Here is a 20,333-nt window from a genome sequence, read left to right as displayed (position 1 = left end):
CAATACAATAACTCTTTATTGCACACCAATACAGTAAACAGTACAGAGAAAACAAGTATATACATAGAGATTATAAAATAATAATAATTATATTTTTTATTTTAGAAATATAAAATTTTACTCGCAAATGTTTTGAAAAACGTTGTAGGTATGTAGCACGGGCGGTACAAGAATTACGAACATCGACTCATTAAAGCCCTCAGTCTTCGACTTCGGGCTTCTAATATACTCTCGTTCGTAATTCCTTATTTACCGCCCTTAAGACACAGACAACATAACGGTTGTCAATCTGTGTTGTCTATTGTGTTTGTTTCTTTACTTTGTACAATAAATGACACTTACACTTACTTACTTGTACATACAGACATACATACATAAGTTCGTAAAAGTGATAAATAGGTTTAAGAACAAAATAAAAATAATTCAGGAATAAATTTACCAATACTTACGTTTCGATGCTTACTTAATGCCTGCCTTCAAAACTGTAGTTGTGCTTACTGCGCTGAGATTATTCCTAATTGATTACCTACCTCCTTAATGGCTACCTATACTTACTTCCAGTACCTATATATGTTTCCTAAAACCTTGAAGTAGTAAAGTGTTCTTTGAAGTAGTTAACACATTTCTAAAGAACAAATTATGTATCTATCCGCTTTTTGTAGACTACATAAGAGTAGGTACTCAATACGAAAATATCCACAAACTTGGGTACCTAATATATAACAGCTTCAGATTGACCTTGCCTCTTGTTTGAGCGATGGCCCCCGAAGCGCAGATAGCCCAAAACTTTCCATATCCCCACTCACTTATTTATTGACAACAAGTTGCTTAACAAAGTACTGGATAAAGTATTTGTAATTTATAACTTTCCCATTTCTCGAATGCCTTATATTTTAAAGAATTTCGTTCTGGCATTATAAGATCTCTTTTCTTTACCAGTTTTATGAGTTTTTATAGACAATATATACAAACCATATTGTTTAGTTTTAAATATTTATAGTATAAATTTGCTCTTGCTTGGTAAGGGAGATATTTTTAATGAACCATAAAGTTAAAATGACTGCATGATGAAATAAACAAACAAATATTTTTATTTTTTAATATTGTTTATTCCCAATCTTTGGACCCTATAATGCTTTAAAACTAATTTAATAACAAAAAATACAACACCGCCGTAAGTTTATCAATAGTAAATGAAATAATGAGATATCCTAGCAGTTTCAGTGATAGTTTATTGCAACTCACGTGTAAAACTAATTTAGTTATTCACAAACAACTAACCGCAGGTAACGATCTATTGCCCCCTAAATTAGTTTTACAATAAGATGCAAAGAGCATATACGTCTACAAAGCAAAGATTAAAAGCTCAACTGTCATTTATATCTAATCTGATAATCTCAGTTATCCTAAAGTAGATATCTATAATTTAGTACTATTTTCGATTACAAGACTTCAAACGAAATGACATAATATTGCTGTTTTAAACAGTAACTAGACTGAGTTCAATTAAGAAAGGTTGCGAAATCAATATTGGCTAGCTCTGACGAAGTTCATGAATCCATGAGTGCTATTGCTTAGGCTGCCGCCGACATTCAGAGCGGGGTATACAGTTGAATAAAAACTTCGATTGAGGATGAGCTCAAATTTATTTGAATTAACAATGACGTCTTCAATGCCACAATACTCCATGAAGTAAGAAAAGAAATCAATGAACATCTATAAAAGTTATAATAATTATAATTAAGCTATATTTATCACTATTTTTACAATGTCATTATGTTTTTTGCTTTAACCACAACAACACCTTACCATTCTGCTCTAAAAGCATTTAAATGATTCAAGTCACACAAATCTAACAATTAATTACTAGCTACATATTTTGTATTGTTTATTTTGCTCAATATACAAATAAGTTTTCGGAGACACCCTAACACGTGCCACCGTTAAAACAAGATCATTAATACTGAATCTGAAGCGAAGTGTTAAAATTAATTTGGTAATTAAGCCATATTTATGTATTAGTTTAAAATAACAATAACATTTTTTAATCTATATAAGCGGTAAATTAAAAATTATTCGAAAGTTGCGCGCCACTACTCGGGTACTATTTCTCGTGAACCGTGTTGAATCGAAACACAATCTAGTCCACATTATTACTTTAACGTACGAAAACGACACTCAGTATTTGATACTCAAAACATCTATTTTGTTTCTTTAGTCTATTCATATGTATTTCTTAGATTATTAGTATTTAACTAAATTTATTAAGGGGCACAGAATTGATATGTTTCCGATGCACGGCGTTTGTGTGTTACCGCTTCACTTAACCTAACTTGCAAGGCGATGCTACACCCCTACTCTACCCTATCACATGCGGGCCAATGTCACGCGTCTGCCTAACGACGATGATCAGAACACCATCTACACGATTTCACAGTAAACGTTTACAAAATAACGTTCTCACAATCCATTTAACATTCAGAAAAAATGCCGAATCTATAATGGGTAAAGTATACAAGCACATCAATTTATTTTAATACATGATAGAGGCACACAACCAAAACAGTTAAGCGTGAATGACGACAGCTGAATGCAGTAAAATTTTGTTACTGGCGTGACATGTAGCCGATTGCATTACAAGTAATAAATAGTAGACAAGATACAGAATAAACGTCTCTATGAAACCGTTCTTTACTCTAATTACACATTAATATTACACGATGATATGTATCGAGTAGTCCCGCAAAAAGGTGACGTAGCCGTGTCCGCAGCCACTGGACGTCTCTTACGCGCTATCTACGGTTGTTGGACGGAATCATGGCGGGGTCGGCATCTCTATCATCTACGGCCGTTTACTGCCATCTTGTGTCGCAGGCGCCATTTTGTCTCACGCTGGTCCACAAAATGGCGAACGTAAACATTGCAGGCAAAGTAAAATTATTGAGGTCGACTGATAACTCGAGTGCTTTTGTGTGTTACCTTTATTAAATATGCCGAAAAGAGACTAATCAAAGTCAGTTCTCACACGTCGAAGTCATCAATGTACCTAACAAATTAACAACAGAAAAGAAATAAATAACTTTTCGTTGTACTTTTTAGTATGTTACCGAGAACGCCGACCACCGAAGGTATGGGAGATCACTACATTAATAATTACACAACTTATGAATTAGCATTATATCGAAATAAATAAGTAAACATTGACTTAGCTTAATCATTAAAACCGACACTGAATTTATTACGAATAAATATATCAGAGAATTCGAGACTTTCAAGAGTGATTAACGTTTTGATTGTGATGCCGGAGCGACAGCTGATCGCGGTCGCCGCGGCTCCTCGCGGAGACGAATGTCCTCGACTTTGCAAAATTGTTATTACCAGTACACGTCTGTCTATAAAATACAAATTTGGTACGGTCTGAGGTTAGTATTAAAAATTATGTATATCTTTTATCTTTGGTCTATTCGTCACGACGCTCGGTACATTGTGAAAGTTACAGTCACTATAAACAACGTATAAAATTTCGCTAAGTCAAAAATTGACGACATTTCTATTAAATATTGACTAAGAAATTTTCATAAGAATTCACATGCGGAACCTCTGGCCAGCGCCGGGCGGCGCGGGCGCGTGAATGCTCGTATTTCCGTCGCGTCAACATTCAAACGAAACTAATATTCCAATACCTTATTATAATAGCCTAAGCAGGGATTTTTTTTTTACTTTTTTTATATAATTTTTACATGTTTACACCAGCAGAATATGTCACTAATAGGTACCTAAATAACATTAAGATTTTATTTTTGGTTTATTGCTATCTCGCACTGATATACCTAGCCGGAGCGCGCTCCGGCTGAACATTTCAGTAGGTAACTAGTATTCTGTATGCGATAGTCAACTAGCTAAAAATAAAAAATATATTAATCTTCATTTGATTAACCCTTACACTTCAGTTAATTTAAAGTTCATTACATTGTTTCATTATTATGTATGAATAACTTTCATTAAATAGTAATGTAACTATGTCGATTCTCTACAATAAATACCCTTATCTAGATTTATGGTATTGACCTAACGATTACACAATAAAAGTAACTACTAAATTTAAAATAGGTAGATTATTACCAAAAAGCTCGTCAAAGCATGCAGATAGAGAATAATTGTTTCACTATGCAGCGTCGGCGGTCGCGCCGCGGCGCAACTAATTTTATTATTACAATTAATTAATAGGTATAATGATTACATTAAGTTAATTAACTCTCATAAGGCCAAGGCTAAATTCTCGCAACAAGACTGAGCTGATATCGACCGATCGCATCGCGTTCCGCTTCACTTATTCCCCGCTTCCCTTCAGTCGAACTCTCAAACAATTTTTCGAAAGTGTAATAATATTAAAACCGTCGAAGGACAAGGGAATCGTAGGCAAGGCACATAGAAAGGAATATTCGTATGTAACACAATTACAGAACAGGTAGAGAGGTGGGGGTGGGGACTGAGTCGTACAGTAAGTAGTACAGGAGTAGACTGTGCTCAGCTAGTCAGAGCGGCGTCCGGCCACGATGCGAACCCCGATACAGGCGTTCAGCGAGTGCACTCCGCAGCAAGCGGCACTGAGGGCGTCCCGTCCGCGCGTCACCTCAAGTACAATCTTTATACTTATTGAGATAATTCCATTTACAGGTAGAAAGGACCATAAGACCAACACTAGAGTGCCAGCGCTTTAACGAGTGATTGAACAATATAAAAATTACTAAGAAAGTATTAGATAAATATAATTTGAAATAGTTATGAAATTCATTTAAATATGCTAACATTATCGAGGCTAAAACAAAAGCATCGTATTTATTACACACAACTTCATTTAAAATCATTCAACTTGAAATATTATTTAACAAAACGTAATCTTTCTATGAAGGGCACCTTTGGTTTTTAGCTTATTCGAATGAGATTTATCCTAAAATGTTTAATTTCTGGTAATACACTAAGTATATAAATCCTCTCAACTGTTTGCAGCGGCCTTGTAGAAACGAATTCGCAATAAATTGTAAATAAATCTTATGTTACACGTTTAAATAAAATATTCACATCAAATAAACAAAAGAGTTTAGATTAAAAAAACGAATAATTTAGAATTAATAATTATAAACATGTTTCATTATGAACAGTAAACCTGGAATGTTAATTAATATGTAATGCAATAAAATAACCCCTTTGTGCTGAATTTGGTAAATATAACGACACTACACCCCTGACGCTGGTGGAACGGAAATCAACAAAGTGGCGAGGAGATGGGAACGTGGCTATCCGGGTGAAAAGCGCAGTCGTTAGATGAATCTTGATCCGCTAATAGCCGTAATACTGACAATGGTTGTAGCAGCCAGTGGTGCCATCTCCCGAGATTGTAGTTCCGATGCGATTCAGAGGATCAAGATTGCGCGTCCCTCAGTTCGCTGGTTGTCAAGTGCCGAGAGCCACGAACGAGCTAATGCTGTTCGCTCTCTTCTCCGCCTTTGGCTCCCTGGTGAAGGAAATATTATGCATCAAAATACAAGCAAAACAGAATTGTTTAATGAAAATGTCAAGTAATTCGATCATTAAAAACTAGGCAAGCATTTTGTGCGTTGTGCAGGGTGAAACATTAGTGACGTTTACGCGTTTGGAAACCATATCTCTGTCCACAGATCAATTTGCCACGAATTTGCACTTGATGTCTGCAAGAATAGTTTCAAACGAAGATAACTCAGCTGACGCAATCTGTGCTCAGATATTGGAGGATTATGGAATCCAAAATGTTAACTTAGGTCCTCATAAAGCACAGTTCCAAACAGATATAACGGAAGATACGATAAGTATTTAGCGAAATTCGGTGAACGATAAAAGCCATTTTCCAATTGCCGATGGGACTGTGCCCCATAAACATGCTAATCATAGTGCGCGTGCATACTTCGTGCGCGAGAATCCAGCCGTTGTGTGCCATCTTGTGCCGCGCGTATTCAAGATGTATGGCCCCCTCAGAGCTGAGAAGCAGAGCGCCCTGCAGGCGAGCGATGGCGGCGGCCGCGTCTGCCGGACTAGCGAAGTCCACGAAGGCCACCGGGCCCGAGCTGCCTGCGCCCGCTGTCAGCAGCCGCAGTCGCGAGAACCCCGCGCAGCTGTCACCACCACAGTTAGATGCGCCCCGCCCGCGATACCCACCCGCCTGACTAGTGTGTGTCTGACCGCTTGCGAGATCTCTCAAGACCAGGTTATTTGCGCGCAGAAACATTCACGGGAAAAACTTCTACCAAGACCAAGATATTGACAGACGCGTTGCAAAAAAAAAACAAAGGATTTTTGTTAGATTATGAAAAAGTAACCATTAAATATATACATCTATATATACTTATTTTGCCTTTTTTCGTGAATTCGATTAACAATTTATTGATAAATTTAATGGAAAGACTAATGAAAACAGTCCTGTTTCCGGATTTTTATGACCGAATAAACTCACAGAACTGTAACGAAGTAACTTTACTTCTTTATTAAACTTAATGTATCATATCCAGAGATCGGACAAATGGATGTCATTGTTGGCAATAATATAGACATGACTCCAAAGATCAATTAATTATTTTTACCTGTAATTTAATTTGTATACTTCGTAGAATACTTATTAATCAATAAATTAAATACAGACTTATTGTGTAGATTTATTAAAGTAAATAAAAAATATTTTTTCTAAATTTTCAGGGGTAAGTTTGTTCCTTTTCACATCCAAAATATACTTATGAGCTGAAAAACTCCGTTCGCAATCTACTGAAGTTAACGGAGCAAACTTAAGTAGTTTAATGGGAATACCGTTATGCCAATGGTTTTCAGAGTCAGAGATTTTGTCTTCTAAGTATTTGATGACAGTTTCAAAATCTGGATTTCTTTTAAGTATTGCTTTTAAGAATGAAAGAATCACAAAGTAAATTTAATGAATGTCAGCATATTAGTGTCAATGTAAAAAAAAATGTATTAAAAAAAAACGAAAGAGGTATGATATCTTTCTTCTATTATCCCATTGAAGTCTTAGCAATTATCACTAAGAAATCAATTAATTCATAAATTAATTTTTGGAGTCATGTCCACGTTCTTGCGAGTAATGACACCTATTTGTCCGGTCTCTGACATATCATAATATAGAACCGTTAAATAATCAGAGCAGTTTTTAAATATCAACATATATTTTTACCCAATTAAATAAAATAAGCGTTTTTTTTTAGATAACCTGGCCTTAAGGCTTAACATCTATTTGTCTAGCGCGCGCGTGTTCAAAATGGAATCCACCATTTTTTTTACACATTATAGCAGAAATAAATAGTGCATGCCATTGGGATGGTAACGTTAAACAATAAGCCTAAAGTTAAGTAGTTTACAACGGTGTACTTGGTATTCGCAATTTTAGAAGGAAAACGACCCATTTATGAATAATACACATTCCAAAACGAGACCTGAAGCATCTGACATTAATGCTACTTGAATTTTGAAGCATGTTATATTCAAAAATGAGTAGGTTTTATTGTAAAAGTGCTGTATCTTCCTGCTATTATTGTCGTGTTCAAAAGAAGATTAAGCAGAAACAAACATCTTCTCTTAACCATCAGCGGAATCCCCACATTTATTTGTGTCAACTATATTGATGACTTATTGGCTTATGTCAAAGTGCAACCTAATACATCAGAACAAAAATTAAATGGCTCTTGCTTGTGTGTGGTGTAGTGCTGATATAATTATGGCGGTTTGTGAAAGTGTGAGCAATACAAGTGACATACACTGTCATGCTCGGTGGGTGGTACGGGTGCAGGCATTAAGTAGTTCTCACACAAACGTTTCGCAACAAAATTATTACCATCAGTCAAGCGGAATCTAATCACAACTGTTTGTGTGAGACAAAAAAACAAAACATAAAATTAAGACCTAAATATACGTGGACGACATTGTGATTCGGTGAAACATGCACTGTGGAAGATTACATAGACAATTATTCGTATAATATTCTTAAGATTAGCATTTTCAGTAACATAATTCGCATATTTATCATGGTGGTCATGCAAGTAACATTTACTGTAGCAGTTTGGACTTGACGGACACAATGCGTAATACACAAATTCCATTTCATCGACGCTTATTTTAGTACCTAATATCCTCTATCCTCAACTCAGGAGTTTCATTCACAGAAAATATTATTATTTTTCGCCTGAGACTTTCAAAAGACACGTTGTGTCATAAAGATGACAGTCATTTTTCAGGCATATTATGGTAACAACAGCCTTACAGTCGAACCGTCGAACTAATTCCTGATCCACCACAGACCGTTATCAACTATCACAGTGTCATCACAATTTCCCTTGTCAGACAATGCGATTACACTTTAACATTTTTTTGCGAAATGGTGGGTCGTGATTTAGTTGGTCCGATAGAACCTAGATTCGATGAAGGCATCGACTGAATTTTACCTGAAAATCAGTGGCATAGCTGATAGTACAGTCGAGTGTAAAACATAAACTTATCCAACGTTTTAAAAATATGTAGGTAGTACAGACTCTTATTTCGACGTGATAAGGCTGTGGTAGAAACATATTTTTGAGTAGCTCGACTCCATATCTAATTTTGCACTTGATTATACGTATAGCCTAAACTTTTGAACTGACCTCATCAACTTACTAGAAAGACTACAATACCATTAAGTAGTTTACCAGAAATTAAGATAATATAGATATAAAGTAAAGTCACGTAGTAAAAGCAGATTATAACCGCTTTGAAAGGTTAATATAGATGCATCAACATCATCATTATTTAAGCCTATATACGTTCCAATGTAGACTGATAATACTTAGGACTGTATAGATACAATGCCATTGTGAGTAAGCGGATGAGCTCAGTTAAAAAAAAAATACTATACTCGTACTTCTTTACCGTTGGATACTATTTCTGAGAAAATGACATAAGAATTACCTGCTAAATATTTCCTTGAGCTCGTGTTCGGAGACGAACTGGCCGAGGTTGGCGACGAACAGCGTGGAGCAGGGGGGCGCGGGGTGCGCGGTGTGCGCGGGGTGCGTGGGCGGCGCGGGCGCGTGCGGCCCGGCCGCGCCCGGCGAGCCCAGCGCCGGCGCCGGTAGCACGCAGGCGCCCAGCGTGAGGGGGGTCTGCCCATTCAAATACTAACATTTAGTTGATAGAAGGCTCTTGGGCTCATTAGATTCCGTTCACAATTAAAGGGCCAAAAGGATCCCTGAATCAAAAAAGGTCTTAGCAAACCTGCAATTTTTTTGGAGGAGCACGCGAGTGCCCAGTGTGAGGGGGTCTGATCGTTCAAATACTAACATTGATTGCGATTTTTTGAAGGAGCTATCTAACGCACATCATCATCATATCAGCCGAAAGATTTCCACTGTCGGAGAAGGTTCTCTATCGTTTGCCCGAATTTCATATGCCCGAATGTATCGTTTTCTAGAATTTTCATTTGCCATAAAGTAATTTATTTCTGAAATAGTAATTTCTTTAGAGTTGATATTAAACTAACCTAACCTAACCTACTGCATTCTATCTGATGACTTTTAAAAAAATCCTGAAAATAACACGGTTCTATATATTTTATGGCAAACGTTGGTATGGCAAGTTAAATTCGGGCAAGTAAAGGTAAACGGTCGGAGAAAGGTCTCTACAAAAAAATCCTGCACTGCCCACATTAAACTGGTTTCCCTGACATTCACCAAATCGACGGTCCATTTTGGAGGGGGCATTCCCACGCTACGTCTTCTCCCACGGCCTTCCACGTTCGGCCGCTACTCCAGAACGTTACTGCCCCATCATCGGCCATCGGTTCTACGAGCAATATGCCCGGCGGCCCGGCCTGCTGCCACTCAAGTCTGGGTGTGCGATTCGAGCTATGTCAGTTCAGTATGGTTTACAACAATACCTTATTTTTAATTCAACGATCATTTATTTTTTCAATTATATTTTATTGCTTTATCCCGTGATTACTTAATATGCTCCTATGTTGAATTGTAGTTTTCTAACACTAATAGATTATATTTATGATAAGCCGTCGTGGATAGATGGACGGACGGACAAATATACATGGTGAAACTATAAGCGTTCCATGGAACCCTAAAAAAATCATCATGATATTTTTTTTTAACCGCTGTCGAGGCAAAAGTATTAGATTGAAACGTAAAAAAACAGTTCAAGTCATGACACCTTCCTGTAAGTATTTTCGTAATTAAGTCGATTAGGTACAACAAGAGTGCGACTCACGTGGTGTTGCCTATCGGCGGCAGCTAGTCAGAGGTAGGATCGCACAGGCGCCATCTGTGGGTGGATGGCGGGATGCACGAGCCCGTGCGAGAGCGCCGGCAGCTCGCCGCCGTACGCGAGCGGGTGGTGCCACAGCTCGCCGCCGCCGGGGAAGAATGGACTCGCTAAGTCTGCGCAATCGTACCACGTCACTATTGCAATCAAACACAAACTCGAATAGTTTAAAGGTTAATGCTGGCTGGTTTCGGGTAGCGTCCGTCTGGTGCATCTTTGAATTATTGGAAGCTCTGGGCACTTCGGGATAGTGTAATTTTAATGACTACGGCCGACAATAAACAGTAATCTACATTTATACATTCGTGGACGGGCTCATTGTTCGCAGGGCCCTGGTAACTTAACTTACCCGGAATGCCCAGTGGGAAAAGCCTTGTGAGAACAAGAGTATTGAACGGTAAGAATACTACGCTTTCGAACAAACATCGGACAATTAGCACGCAATCTCTCGATTGTCACTATTCGTGTCTTTTTGTATGATGTTAAATACGATATAAAAAGCTTTATCCATATATGAGATGAGGTATTTTTGATCATTAAACTTACTTAGCAAAAAGCAAAAAATGGTTATTGGTTATTGTGTTTGCTTTCAACTATCAATGACATAGGTATTGTATAAATAAATACATAACCCGAAATCCCGAGAAATGTCCACTCAAATCAGAATAAGTATTAATACGGTATAAGCCAAATAAAGTCGTCAATGTTTAAATTATACATATAAGACTGAATAGTTTATCTCGAAAATATTAGGACTCACCAACAGTAACTTCAATGGCAAAATCATTATTTACAGTGCTCACATGTTCTCACGGCTCGCACTAATTATAATATGAAAGGATATTGTCAATGAAAACATGTGTTATAGAAACCGACAGATCGATTGATAAGAGTATCGCGGAGCTAGGCCTTGCGTGGTATGTGTAAGCGGTCACAGATACTTGCCCTGGCAGTTGCTCGACGCCCCGACCACATCTGTAATTATATTTAAAACGAAACGGTGACGGGGACACATACTGTTGACTAGCATAATGCCAATGATCTCAAAATCAATGTCAACTAGAAAATGTTAACGTACGGCCAAGAAAACCGAATGGCGTCCCATTGTAGAAGCTATTTACTACAAAATACCATCCTGCCTTACCTACATGCTGCCAAAGTAATCAGTGTGAAATTGAAGGTATTTTATAAACAAATTCACAGAGATACACGATTTAGTTTTCTCGGCAATTTCAGCCAAACAGCTGTGTACTACGACTTATTCATTTATATTTTACTTTGAGATCACTCGCGCTAGCTTTACAAGTACGGCATGGCTACATCCAAAGGTGACGAGACACAATTAGTGTGGGCGGTTGAATGAGGTTCGGTAAAGGGTGTGGGGCGGTCGAGCAGCGCCGGGCGGTGTGTGCGTACTGCGGTACTTACGTCCAGTGAGTGGGTGCATCAATGCAGGGTGTGCAGCTGGCGCGGCTGTGGCAACTGCCGGCTTCGGCTTGCTGACCTTCGTGTTGCTTTTAGCGAACTCCAGCCGAATCGTTTGCGGCATGTCGGGGTCGAAACGGACGCCCTGCTGTGAACAGCCGCGAGCGGCGCGACGTCCGATATAATGACGATGGAAGGCTCAGGGGCCGCGTGCTCCCTACTTGTGTGTTTCAAATAGAGGCGGGGATACTCGCGTATTGAGAGGACGTCGGGAAGGGGATACTGCATTTGGATTTCCACGGCCAATTTTGCAAGGAACACTCTAAAGGACCATCTGCAATATCCCCTAGAATGTTTATCTGATGCTGCTGACTGAAAACCAACTGGATTTGATTGGACTATTTTAGAAAACTGTCTCATGTTGTAAAATTTATTGGGAGATTTTTTAAACATATCCTGAAGTTCGCGCCTGCGCCTGCTAGAGTGACGGAACACAGTGCTCGGGGTGTGACATCAAAACCTGTCAAACCGTGACATGCATTTGCGTATTTACACGTTCAATTATTGGTCACACGCGGCAGCGGAGCGCCCGCTGATGACCCGATGTGGTCTATTCAATATGTGCATGGGTTTAGCATAACTTACGATGCGGTTACTCGAATCAGGAAAATGTTATTCCAAGTCTACAATGAGATTATTAACTATAGTGCTCATTGGCTGTGTTAAGGCATGTGATGAAAGAGGTTTAGTAACACCGTGCGTTTTACAATTCGTTTGTATATACAACAGCAAATTAGGTTGTGTAATTGGATATCTCAGTCTTTTACAGAGATATTCTTTGTTGCCAGAACTTATGATATTACTGTGTTCGAAAGCCATTCATACTGGTTATAATTATAAGGCATTGTGTGTGTGGTTTTCTTCTAGTGTTACTGTGTTTTTTCCTACATTGTCAGCTAGTAGGTACTTAAACATTCTTGGCTCCCGATTGTTAATACTGATAAACTTTTGTTTTTATGCCTATTGTATAAAATCAATCGATTTCAAAAAGTTTCTTCTGAAGTTACAGATTGCAATAGGAAAATTGGTTTTATCAGGAACTTTAGAAAAACTATGGTTTAGTTGATTAATGTTTGAGTACATAGAAAAACATACTATATTTATGTAACGATACCAACCTGAAGGTCCTGTTTAGCCGCCTCCGCGCCGGCCCGGGTGTGAAACGTGACGAACCCCACCGGCTGCGAACAAACATCGCAATCATGTAGATAGGTTCGTCGCTCTCATCCACAAAACATCGACAAAAACGTTTTACTCACCGACGCTGTTTTTCCATTCTTGCTCGTTACTTTTAACAGGGAACCTTCGTAGCCCTGCACAAAAAATAAAACACATTAAAATTACGCCAAGCACCCGTGACATTCCTGTATCACGTCTACATACGGGCGGTGAAACTTTTCCATTACCCAAATTACTTTAGCACGTCACTGTCAAATTCGAATCAAAGCCCCTTAAAGTGTCGAAAATAGTACGTTTCCGTGCCTGGTACGGGCAGGTCACGCGATATAGTTAAACTACGACCCCTGGTATAACTTTGGGCACCTTTATGTTTGCGGTGCCATCCGTGCCAGCCGAGAATCGAGTGTAATCCCCCTTATCGGTACACTGAATCGATTCAATCCGAATATTAGGAATCGGAGCATGACATTTGATATTTACGACGCAGTAATCCAAAGCGAGATCTACGTCGCGTGACGGGAGCCATGTTGCTTTTTGCTTTATTTTCTCTTACAGCAAATATTTGGACGTCTCTAGGAGCCGAATTTAATGCCGTGGTTCCTTTATGGGAGAGAGTTTCGCGTGTGCATGCTTCGTGTTCGTGTTTGTATATAAAAGTAGCCAGGTACGCATTCAAAAGTCGGTATTTTATTGCATAAGCAGCAAATAGGAAAAGCTTTGCTATGTGGCTGAATTAAATCGTCTTTAACAACAGCCCAAAAGCCGAATGTGTCGAAAAAACAGTTTTATTTTGTAACATTTGGTATTTCTAACGCCACAGGTGTAACTCAGTCGTTCATTTACGGAGAGAAGGGTTGGCCTTTTGTGTCTAAAGTTGGAAAGTCATTGTATATCTATCAACCTTAAAGATGTCCTTGTCTCGCCCTTTTCGCATCCTTATGTACTGGCAATAAATATACGAAGAATTACATCTGTTTACCAAAACACAAAAAGGTGAATTGTAAAAAAGTACAAAACATACCAGGCTTTAAATATTTTCAGGGTTTAGGTATACACATTTTCAACTATCCTATTTTCAACTATCCTATTTATATATTCTTAATTTCGTGAGAATGGTGCAAAATATGTCCATAATCTTTGTCTCCATAACAAAGGGAATTTCTGTGCCAAAAAACTTTTGCTATCTAGATCTAAGAGTTTGAGTTGGACGATGATGACTATGATGAGTCAGTCAGTCAGGAGTTGAGAATTTTTTCATATATAATTATGTAAGTAGATGTTCCGGTGCGTTCTGAATAACTATTTTGTTCTTGTTATTAGTATGAAATTAATATTTTTTATATATTTATAACGATGTAGGTACTTAAAATAAATTCATAAAACTAAACCCTCCTGCTCCTTTAGGAGTTCTGTAATTTTAAATTAAATACAAAAATATTAAGAGCAAAATGTATTAAGGCGTCACTATGTTTTATTTTTCTATTTTGAAGAAAATATAGGTACCTACATTATTTTCATTACCACGTTTGAATTTTAAAACATAGCCAGAAAAAACAAGAAATTAGAAAAAAAAACGGTATACGCAAATTGTTTTTTTGTTTTTGTTTTTATTTTGTTGTTGTAGTTTGTGAATGTGAATAAATGTCTTCTTTGTTTCTTTCATTTCTTTAAATTTGAAAACGAAACAAAGCCTTTTTGAGTTGGTGAGGTGAAAAATATTTAGTTACGCAATAAAATCACGTTTACAATGTTTTTTGGCGGACATATATTTGAAAGAGGTGTACGAAGGAGAGATTTTTTGAAAACACAAATGGGATAAAGAGCTAGCCAATTTCTTAATCTTACGCTGCACCGAAGCTGCAGGGTAGGATATAGGTATCTAATAATAGTCAAGACAAAAGTTACTCACCTCATATGCTCGAAATAGTAGGTACAGCTCGCGTGGTTTTGCGTCCATGGGTAATCCGCTCACGAATAGTGTCCGCACCTATAACAAATAAAAATAACTTTTATTTAACTTGCAATGTATGAGTTTTGGTTTAAAAATTTGCAAACCATTTTTCTATCACTTCCTGGTATCCGATTGAGCTGAAATTTGGCATAGGTACTTATGTAAGTCCGGCGACAATACGTATCTGGTAGTGAAATTCTGATGATCCAGCCAAGATCATATCCTCAAGACGCAAATCTTCAACGGTTAATGCTTTAAACTTGGCAAGGATCCGATGTTTAAACACGTTTTTGAAAATACCTAGGCACGATGCAAGAAAGTAGGTACAATGGAAAATACCACCATCAAAATATTTACTTTTGTTCCTTTCTAACTTGTCAAATTGTATTGTAAGCCGACTTTATTTATAACGAACAAAAAATAAAAGAACAAATAGCAGTGGAAAATTAACTGCGTGTTCACTTTGAGTTCCATAGCAAGATAAACTCGCCCTTTACAATTTAATGCTATATCTGATGTCATTTGCAAGTAGGCTATTTCCCACCTCAAACAAAAAGTAACGGACATTTTTCACCGGGCAACACAAAAGGAGCACAGAAATGTTTCTATTCAACCGCTCCTTCTCGATTCTTTCATCGTCTTTGTAAACGGTGCAACGCATTAATTCGGCGGGTCCATTTAATGAAATAAAACAGAGGTCGTAATGGCGGTGCGATTTGGCGCGCGTGGGAAATGGAGATTAATTGCTGGCAACACCGGCTGCCGCCATCTTACCGCGCACTTTATTTACTTACCTACACCAAATCACTAGAAATAATTTTGTTAATAATAAAATAACATTAATATTGGTTTTTGGAATCTTTTTGTATTTTTTATTTCAATTCCAAATTTTTTGTTACTTTTACGGTCATCCCGTAAAACCTATATCGAAAATATATGCTCAAATATAGATGCACCGAAAAACCAGAAAAATAAGACCAGCGCAGGGAATCGAACCCAGGTCCTCGGCATTCCGTGCCGTGTGCTATACCGCTACACCACCGCTGGACAACGATACAGACACGAATTTCTCCTATGCACCTCATATCTCAGCTTGTGTTGTTTCTTATTTAGCCACTTAAGCAGCGACACTAGCGACATCTATGCCGTAGCCCTCATCGAAAAACTTTTCGGCACTCCATCGGAACTACCGCTCACCCGGACAAGAGATATCGTTATTAAGCAATCAAATAAAAATTGTTTTTTTGGAATCTTTTTGTATTTTTTATTTCAATTCCAAATTTTTTGTTACTTTTACGGTCATCCCGTAAAACCTATATCGAAAATACAAGCTCAAATAGGTATAGATGCACAGAAAAACCAGAAAAATAAGACCAGCGTTGGGAATCGAACCCAGGTCCTCGGCATTCCTGGGTTCGATTCCCAGCGCTGGTCCTATTTTTCTGGTTTTTCTGTGCATCTATATTTGAGCTTGTATTTTCGAAATAAAATAACACCTTTCATTAGAGCCACGGTTCATTGCCTAAACAACGTCGTTGTATTTGTTGTGAACGAATTTACCTACTGACTGATGGTATCAAAGTCTTTAGTGAATTTTACAGGATCGAAACGATAGGCGCTATCTCAAGTTCAATCCTTAAATTTGAAGTCTACGTGCGGCGCAGAGAGCGGTTCTCGTAATATATATTTTTATCGTATCCATCCCTTGGCCAGTAGCAGAATGTAGGACCGTAATGTCGGCTATTTTCCGGTCGAACGCATGGGAATGCCCCGGTTCGCCGCTACGCGATTATTTTACGCGAATCTTTAATACAATGTTCCTATAATGTGATTGTTGAGTCTCAATGTTGAGAATCCATGAAGCTATATTTTGAAATTGTAGTTCGTTGTGCTCATTTTGGAGTTAAAATACGTCGGTAAACCCTGCCGCCCGTCTTTTACGTTAGTAATTTTCCAAGCGAATGCACTCTGTCTGTCCCCGATATTTCACTTTGACAACGAATAAGCATTACCGGTTTAGCTCGCAGCCCGGCCAGGATTTAGACAAATATTGAAATAGCCTATAGAGAGAGAGTTTATGTAAAAGATAAATAGACCTTCTCATCATTTCAGGAACTTTAAAACTTATGTGTAAGGTTTTATTTTACGAAAAATTGTTAAACATTATGACACCTATTAGCACATTATACGAGTATTCATTTCAAAACTATATGACTCATATCATATCATACCTTTCGTCGTTTTTTCTATAGTATTTTGTCATGGTTGGCGTGTTCTACAAGTCCGCAAATTAGCGTTCCAAATCCATGTTCTACCATACACTCTTACCCGAAAGCAATATCTATCACATAAGGACGTGAAATATTCGCCCACCTAGCATATTTCACCCGGCGGCAGGGGCAGCGTCCGGTCAGTTTGAAAATGCCCCTCTGTGTCGACCATTTTACACTCGGTTGCCCCGGAATCCCTACGCCCCACTATTGAGTTATGTTTCATACTTGTATGCTTTAGCAGGGAACGGCAAAAACTAGAAAAACATCGAGACATGTGTTTGCACAGGTATAGAATTTCATCAAATTTACAATGAAACATAAAATCATATTTCTTATGTTGTAAAATTTGCTCACTAAACCTCACAAGTTCTTTTACAAACATTAGTATCTCCGATAATTGTCACACCTATTAGAAAAGTTTGTTATTTCGCATGTCTCGATTTGTATTCTTTACCACTAAACTGTTAGTTACAACTTGACATATTAAAATTTAACCGTGCAAGCGTAATTTAGCGCTGTTTACGCTCTTATTGTCTTCGACTCAACGTGAAAGTCGCGCGCCCTTTAAGAGAGTACTTCGACTTGATAGCATCTACGAGTGACAGTAATGTGACAGGAACGCAGATTATATTGTGAGCCACACTGAGTCAACTCACTCGGTTTATCAGTGCCTTCGTTGAGGACTTTAATAATAGGCATTTTCATAGAAACTTCACATGTAAGTTTGTAGAAAAAGGAACAGTACTCGTAACAATGTTCAAAAAAAGGGAAAGATTCAAGCATACTTCAGAGTGAATTCGTTTCTTAAACCAGCAATAAATCAAGAGCAATTTGTTGTGTATTCAAATAAACCGAAGCAGATAAAAAAATTAAAGATGATGTAAGTTTCGGTAATTCCCGTGTGATTTTAATAAAATCCTGAAAGTTCAATTCGACTGCCAGATTTAACGCGAAGCTGCGGGTAAAGGCTAGCTAGCTATCAATAAAGAAGTATCACCCCAGAAGAGACCAACTAAAAACAAAGTCACGCGTATTTCGATATTGAGTGCAAATAAATCCAATTCCAATAAACAAGTTCCGATAAACAAGCTTCCCAAATTCGAAACAGACGTCTAAAAATTGACGTATTTTTATTTGGCCTGCATATTGGTTGCGCGGAAAAGTCAAAGGGATGAGCCGAACGCAATCGGGTGACAATTGCATGCAGCCGAGCCGAATCAGCTTTTGGAATCATCGGGTAATGGCGGCGAGATGCGGTGCACCGGCTGGAGCAAATTAAAATAAAACAATGCACTTTAGTTTCATACAGAAAAATACAAAAATCACGTTGTTTGTTTGCATATTTTTTAGTGCCTGAACCCTCCGCGTTCATAGAGAGGTTACCATTTCCGGCCTATATACGTCCCACAAAGCAGAGGGCTTGGGTTGATATTTTTCTCTCAGGATCTGCAGTGATGAACCTCGCATTCACCATATTTTATGATGTGCATGTATTCTCACGATATTTTCCATTGCCAAAAAAGCTCATGGAAAATTTCAGTTCTAATTTCAGCAGACTCAGAAGTATGAGTCCGCATTCATTTTAAGAGACCTTGTTTCATTCATCATTGATTACGAGTATTACCGTCACGGCCTATATATATATCCCACTGCTGTGCACAGGCCTTTCAGCACCCTGAGAGGCCATAGTTACCACGCGAGCCCAGTGCAGATTTTGAACTTCATAGACACCGTTCAATTGCTTCGCAGGTTTGTGCAGGTTTCCTCATGATGTTTTCCTTTACCGTAAAGCTCGAATTAAATTTCAAATGTAATTTCGCCCATACATTTTGGACAAATCCTCGCTGCTGTAGAGGCCACAGGCCACCACGGCTTGTTTGTTATGATGTCATTGATGTCGAATTTACTTGATATCTACAAATTGTTTATAGCCAGAATAATCAGGTGCAAGCGATGCCGCTCTAAGTAACAACTTGATGGCTTACTGCGCAAGAGTAGTCTATGCGGGGACATTAATGTGTTACCAACAAAGCGTGCCTACGAGTATGGACCTCAACAGAACAGTCAGCGAAATCGGTCAAGTGACAAATAATAACGTTTCCGTGAGCTGTGGACCTCGCGAGTTTATCTTTCATATTTTAAAACTCTAATTACTCCGCCATTTTGTAAAATCCATTATAAGTATTTATCGTTGTAATGAAATATGTCGCGATAGGTGGATATCATGGAGATAGTGAGTGAGACTGTCGATGGTACAAAATACTATCTTAATACGTAAACAGAAAATTCCTGACTGACATGACAGACTCGTCAATGCTCAGTTCAAATCTTTAGACCTGGAAAGTTGAAATTGCATAAAAGAGTACCAATATAGACTGGTAAATGGACGGAAGCTCGTAAGTCGTAACTTTATAAAACACGTCACGGCTATAAATAAATGAAATATAAGTTATAAAGGTGTGTTCACACGATCGATCGCACAGGCGCGCATCCGAAGTGAGCGGAGCGGAAACCCCCGGGGCGGTGCACAGCGAATTTATCATGCGCCCGTGTGTACATACCCTGGCTAAGTTCAATATGTGCCCGTTGCGCGTTGCGCTCTAGGGCTAAGGTTGCGATATTTTTCAGCCGTGACGTCACATTCCGCACACATTTCGAGTGTCTACTATATGTTATGTCCATTTGACTTCTGGCGCAATGTAGAACGTTCTATAAATTCGAACCCTGATATCGTTTTTAAAAAAGTACGTAGGTATACATAAGTAGAAATATATGTGATTTTTCCTACTAATAAGCCGAGGGCACCTAGAAATAAGATGCATAGACTGTTCCAGTTTTAGAAGGAATATTACGCGACCTAGGTTTAAAGTTATGCCGCTTCCTTATTTGTCGTTAATAATAAACTAGTTAACAAACACCAGAAAATAAATGAATACAAAAGCAAAATCTTAAACGTTTTAAGTTGAATGAGTGATTCTTGGAAGTGTAAAATGTCTACAAATAACACAAAGCAGGCCCCATACTACGAAGTGCAAAATCCGAACTTCGTATCTTGCCATCCCGCTGACGCTAATATTATTTAATACGAGAGTGAGAGGGACGGTACGATT

At 38.2% G+C, this 20,333-nt stretch overlaps 1 protein-coding gene across 1 annotated transcript in view; it reads right to left on the bottom strand.

Moving 5' to 3' along the window:
• Window positions 1-1,627: 1,627 nt before the first annotated feature.
• Window positions 1,628-20,333, bottom strand: part of cpo (RNA-binding protein) — a 179,803-nt gene continuing 161,097 nt past the window's right edge. The window contains exons 2-9 of the mRNA XM_074099644.1: window positions 14,909-14,986; window positions 13,080-13,133; window positions 12,939-13,001; window positions 11,764-11,908; window positions 10,327-10,451; window positions 8,977-9,185; window positions 5,942-6,149; window positions 1,628-5,515 (exon numbers count right to left, since the gene is read on the bottom strand). Of these exons, the coding sequence (XP_073955745.1) occupies window positions 5,480-5,515; window positions 5,942-6,149; window positions 8,977-9,185; window positions 10,327-10,451; window positions 11,764-11,908; window positions 12,939-13,001; window positions 13,080-13,133; window positions 14,909-14,986 (918 nt within the window). The 3' untranslated portion in view covers window positions 1,628-5,479. The remainder of the gene's footprint in view (window positions 5,516-5,941; window positions 6,150-8,976; window positions 9,186-10,326; window positions 10,452-11,763; window positions 11,909-12,938; window positions 13,002-13,079; window positions 13,134-14,908; window positions 14,987-20,333) is intronic.

This window comes from Choristoneura fumiferana, chromosome 16, assembly GCF_025370935.1.
Source record: "Choristoneura fumiferana chromosome 16, NRCan_CFum_1, whole genome shotgun sequence".
Taxonomy (NCBI): Eukaryota; Metazoa; Arthropoda; class Insecta; order Lepidoptera; family Tortricidae; genus Choristoneura; species Choristoneura fumiferana.
The sequence above is the reverse complement of the archived record's forward strand: the minus strand, read 5'-3'. Positions and strand labels throughout refer to the sequence as shown.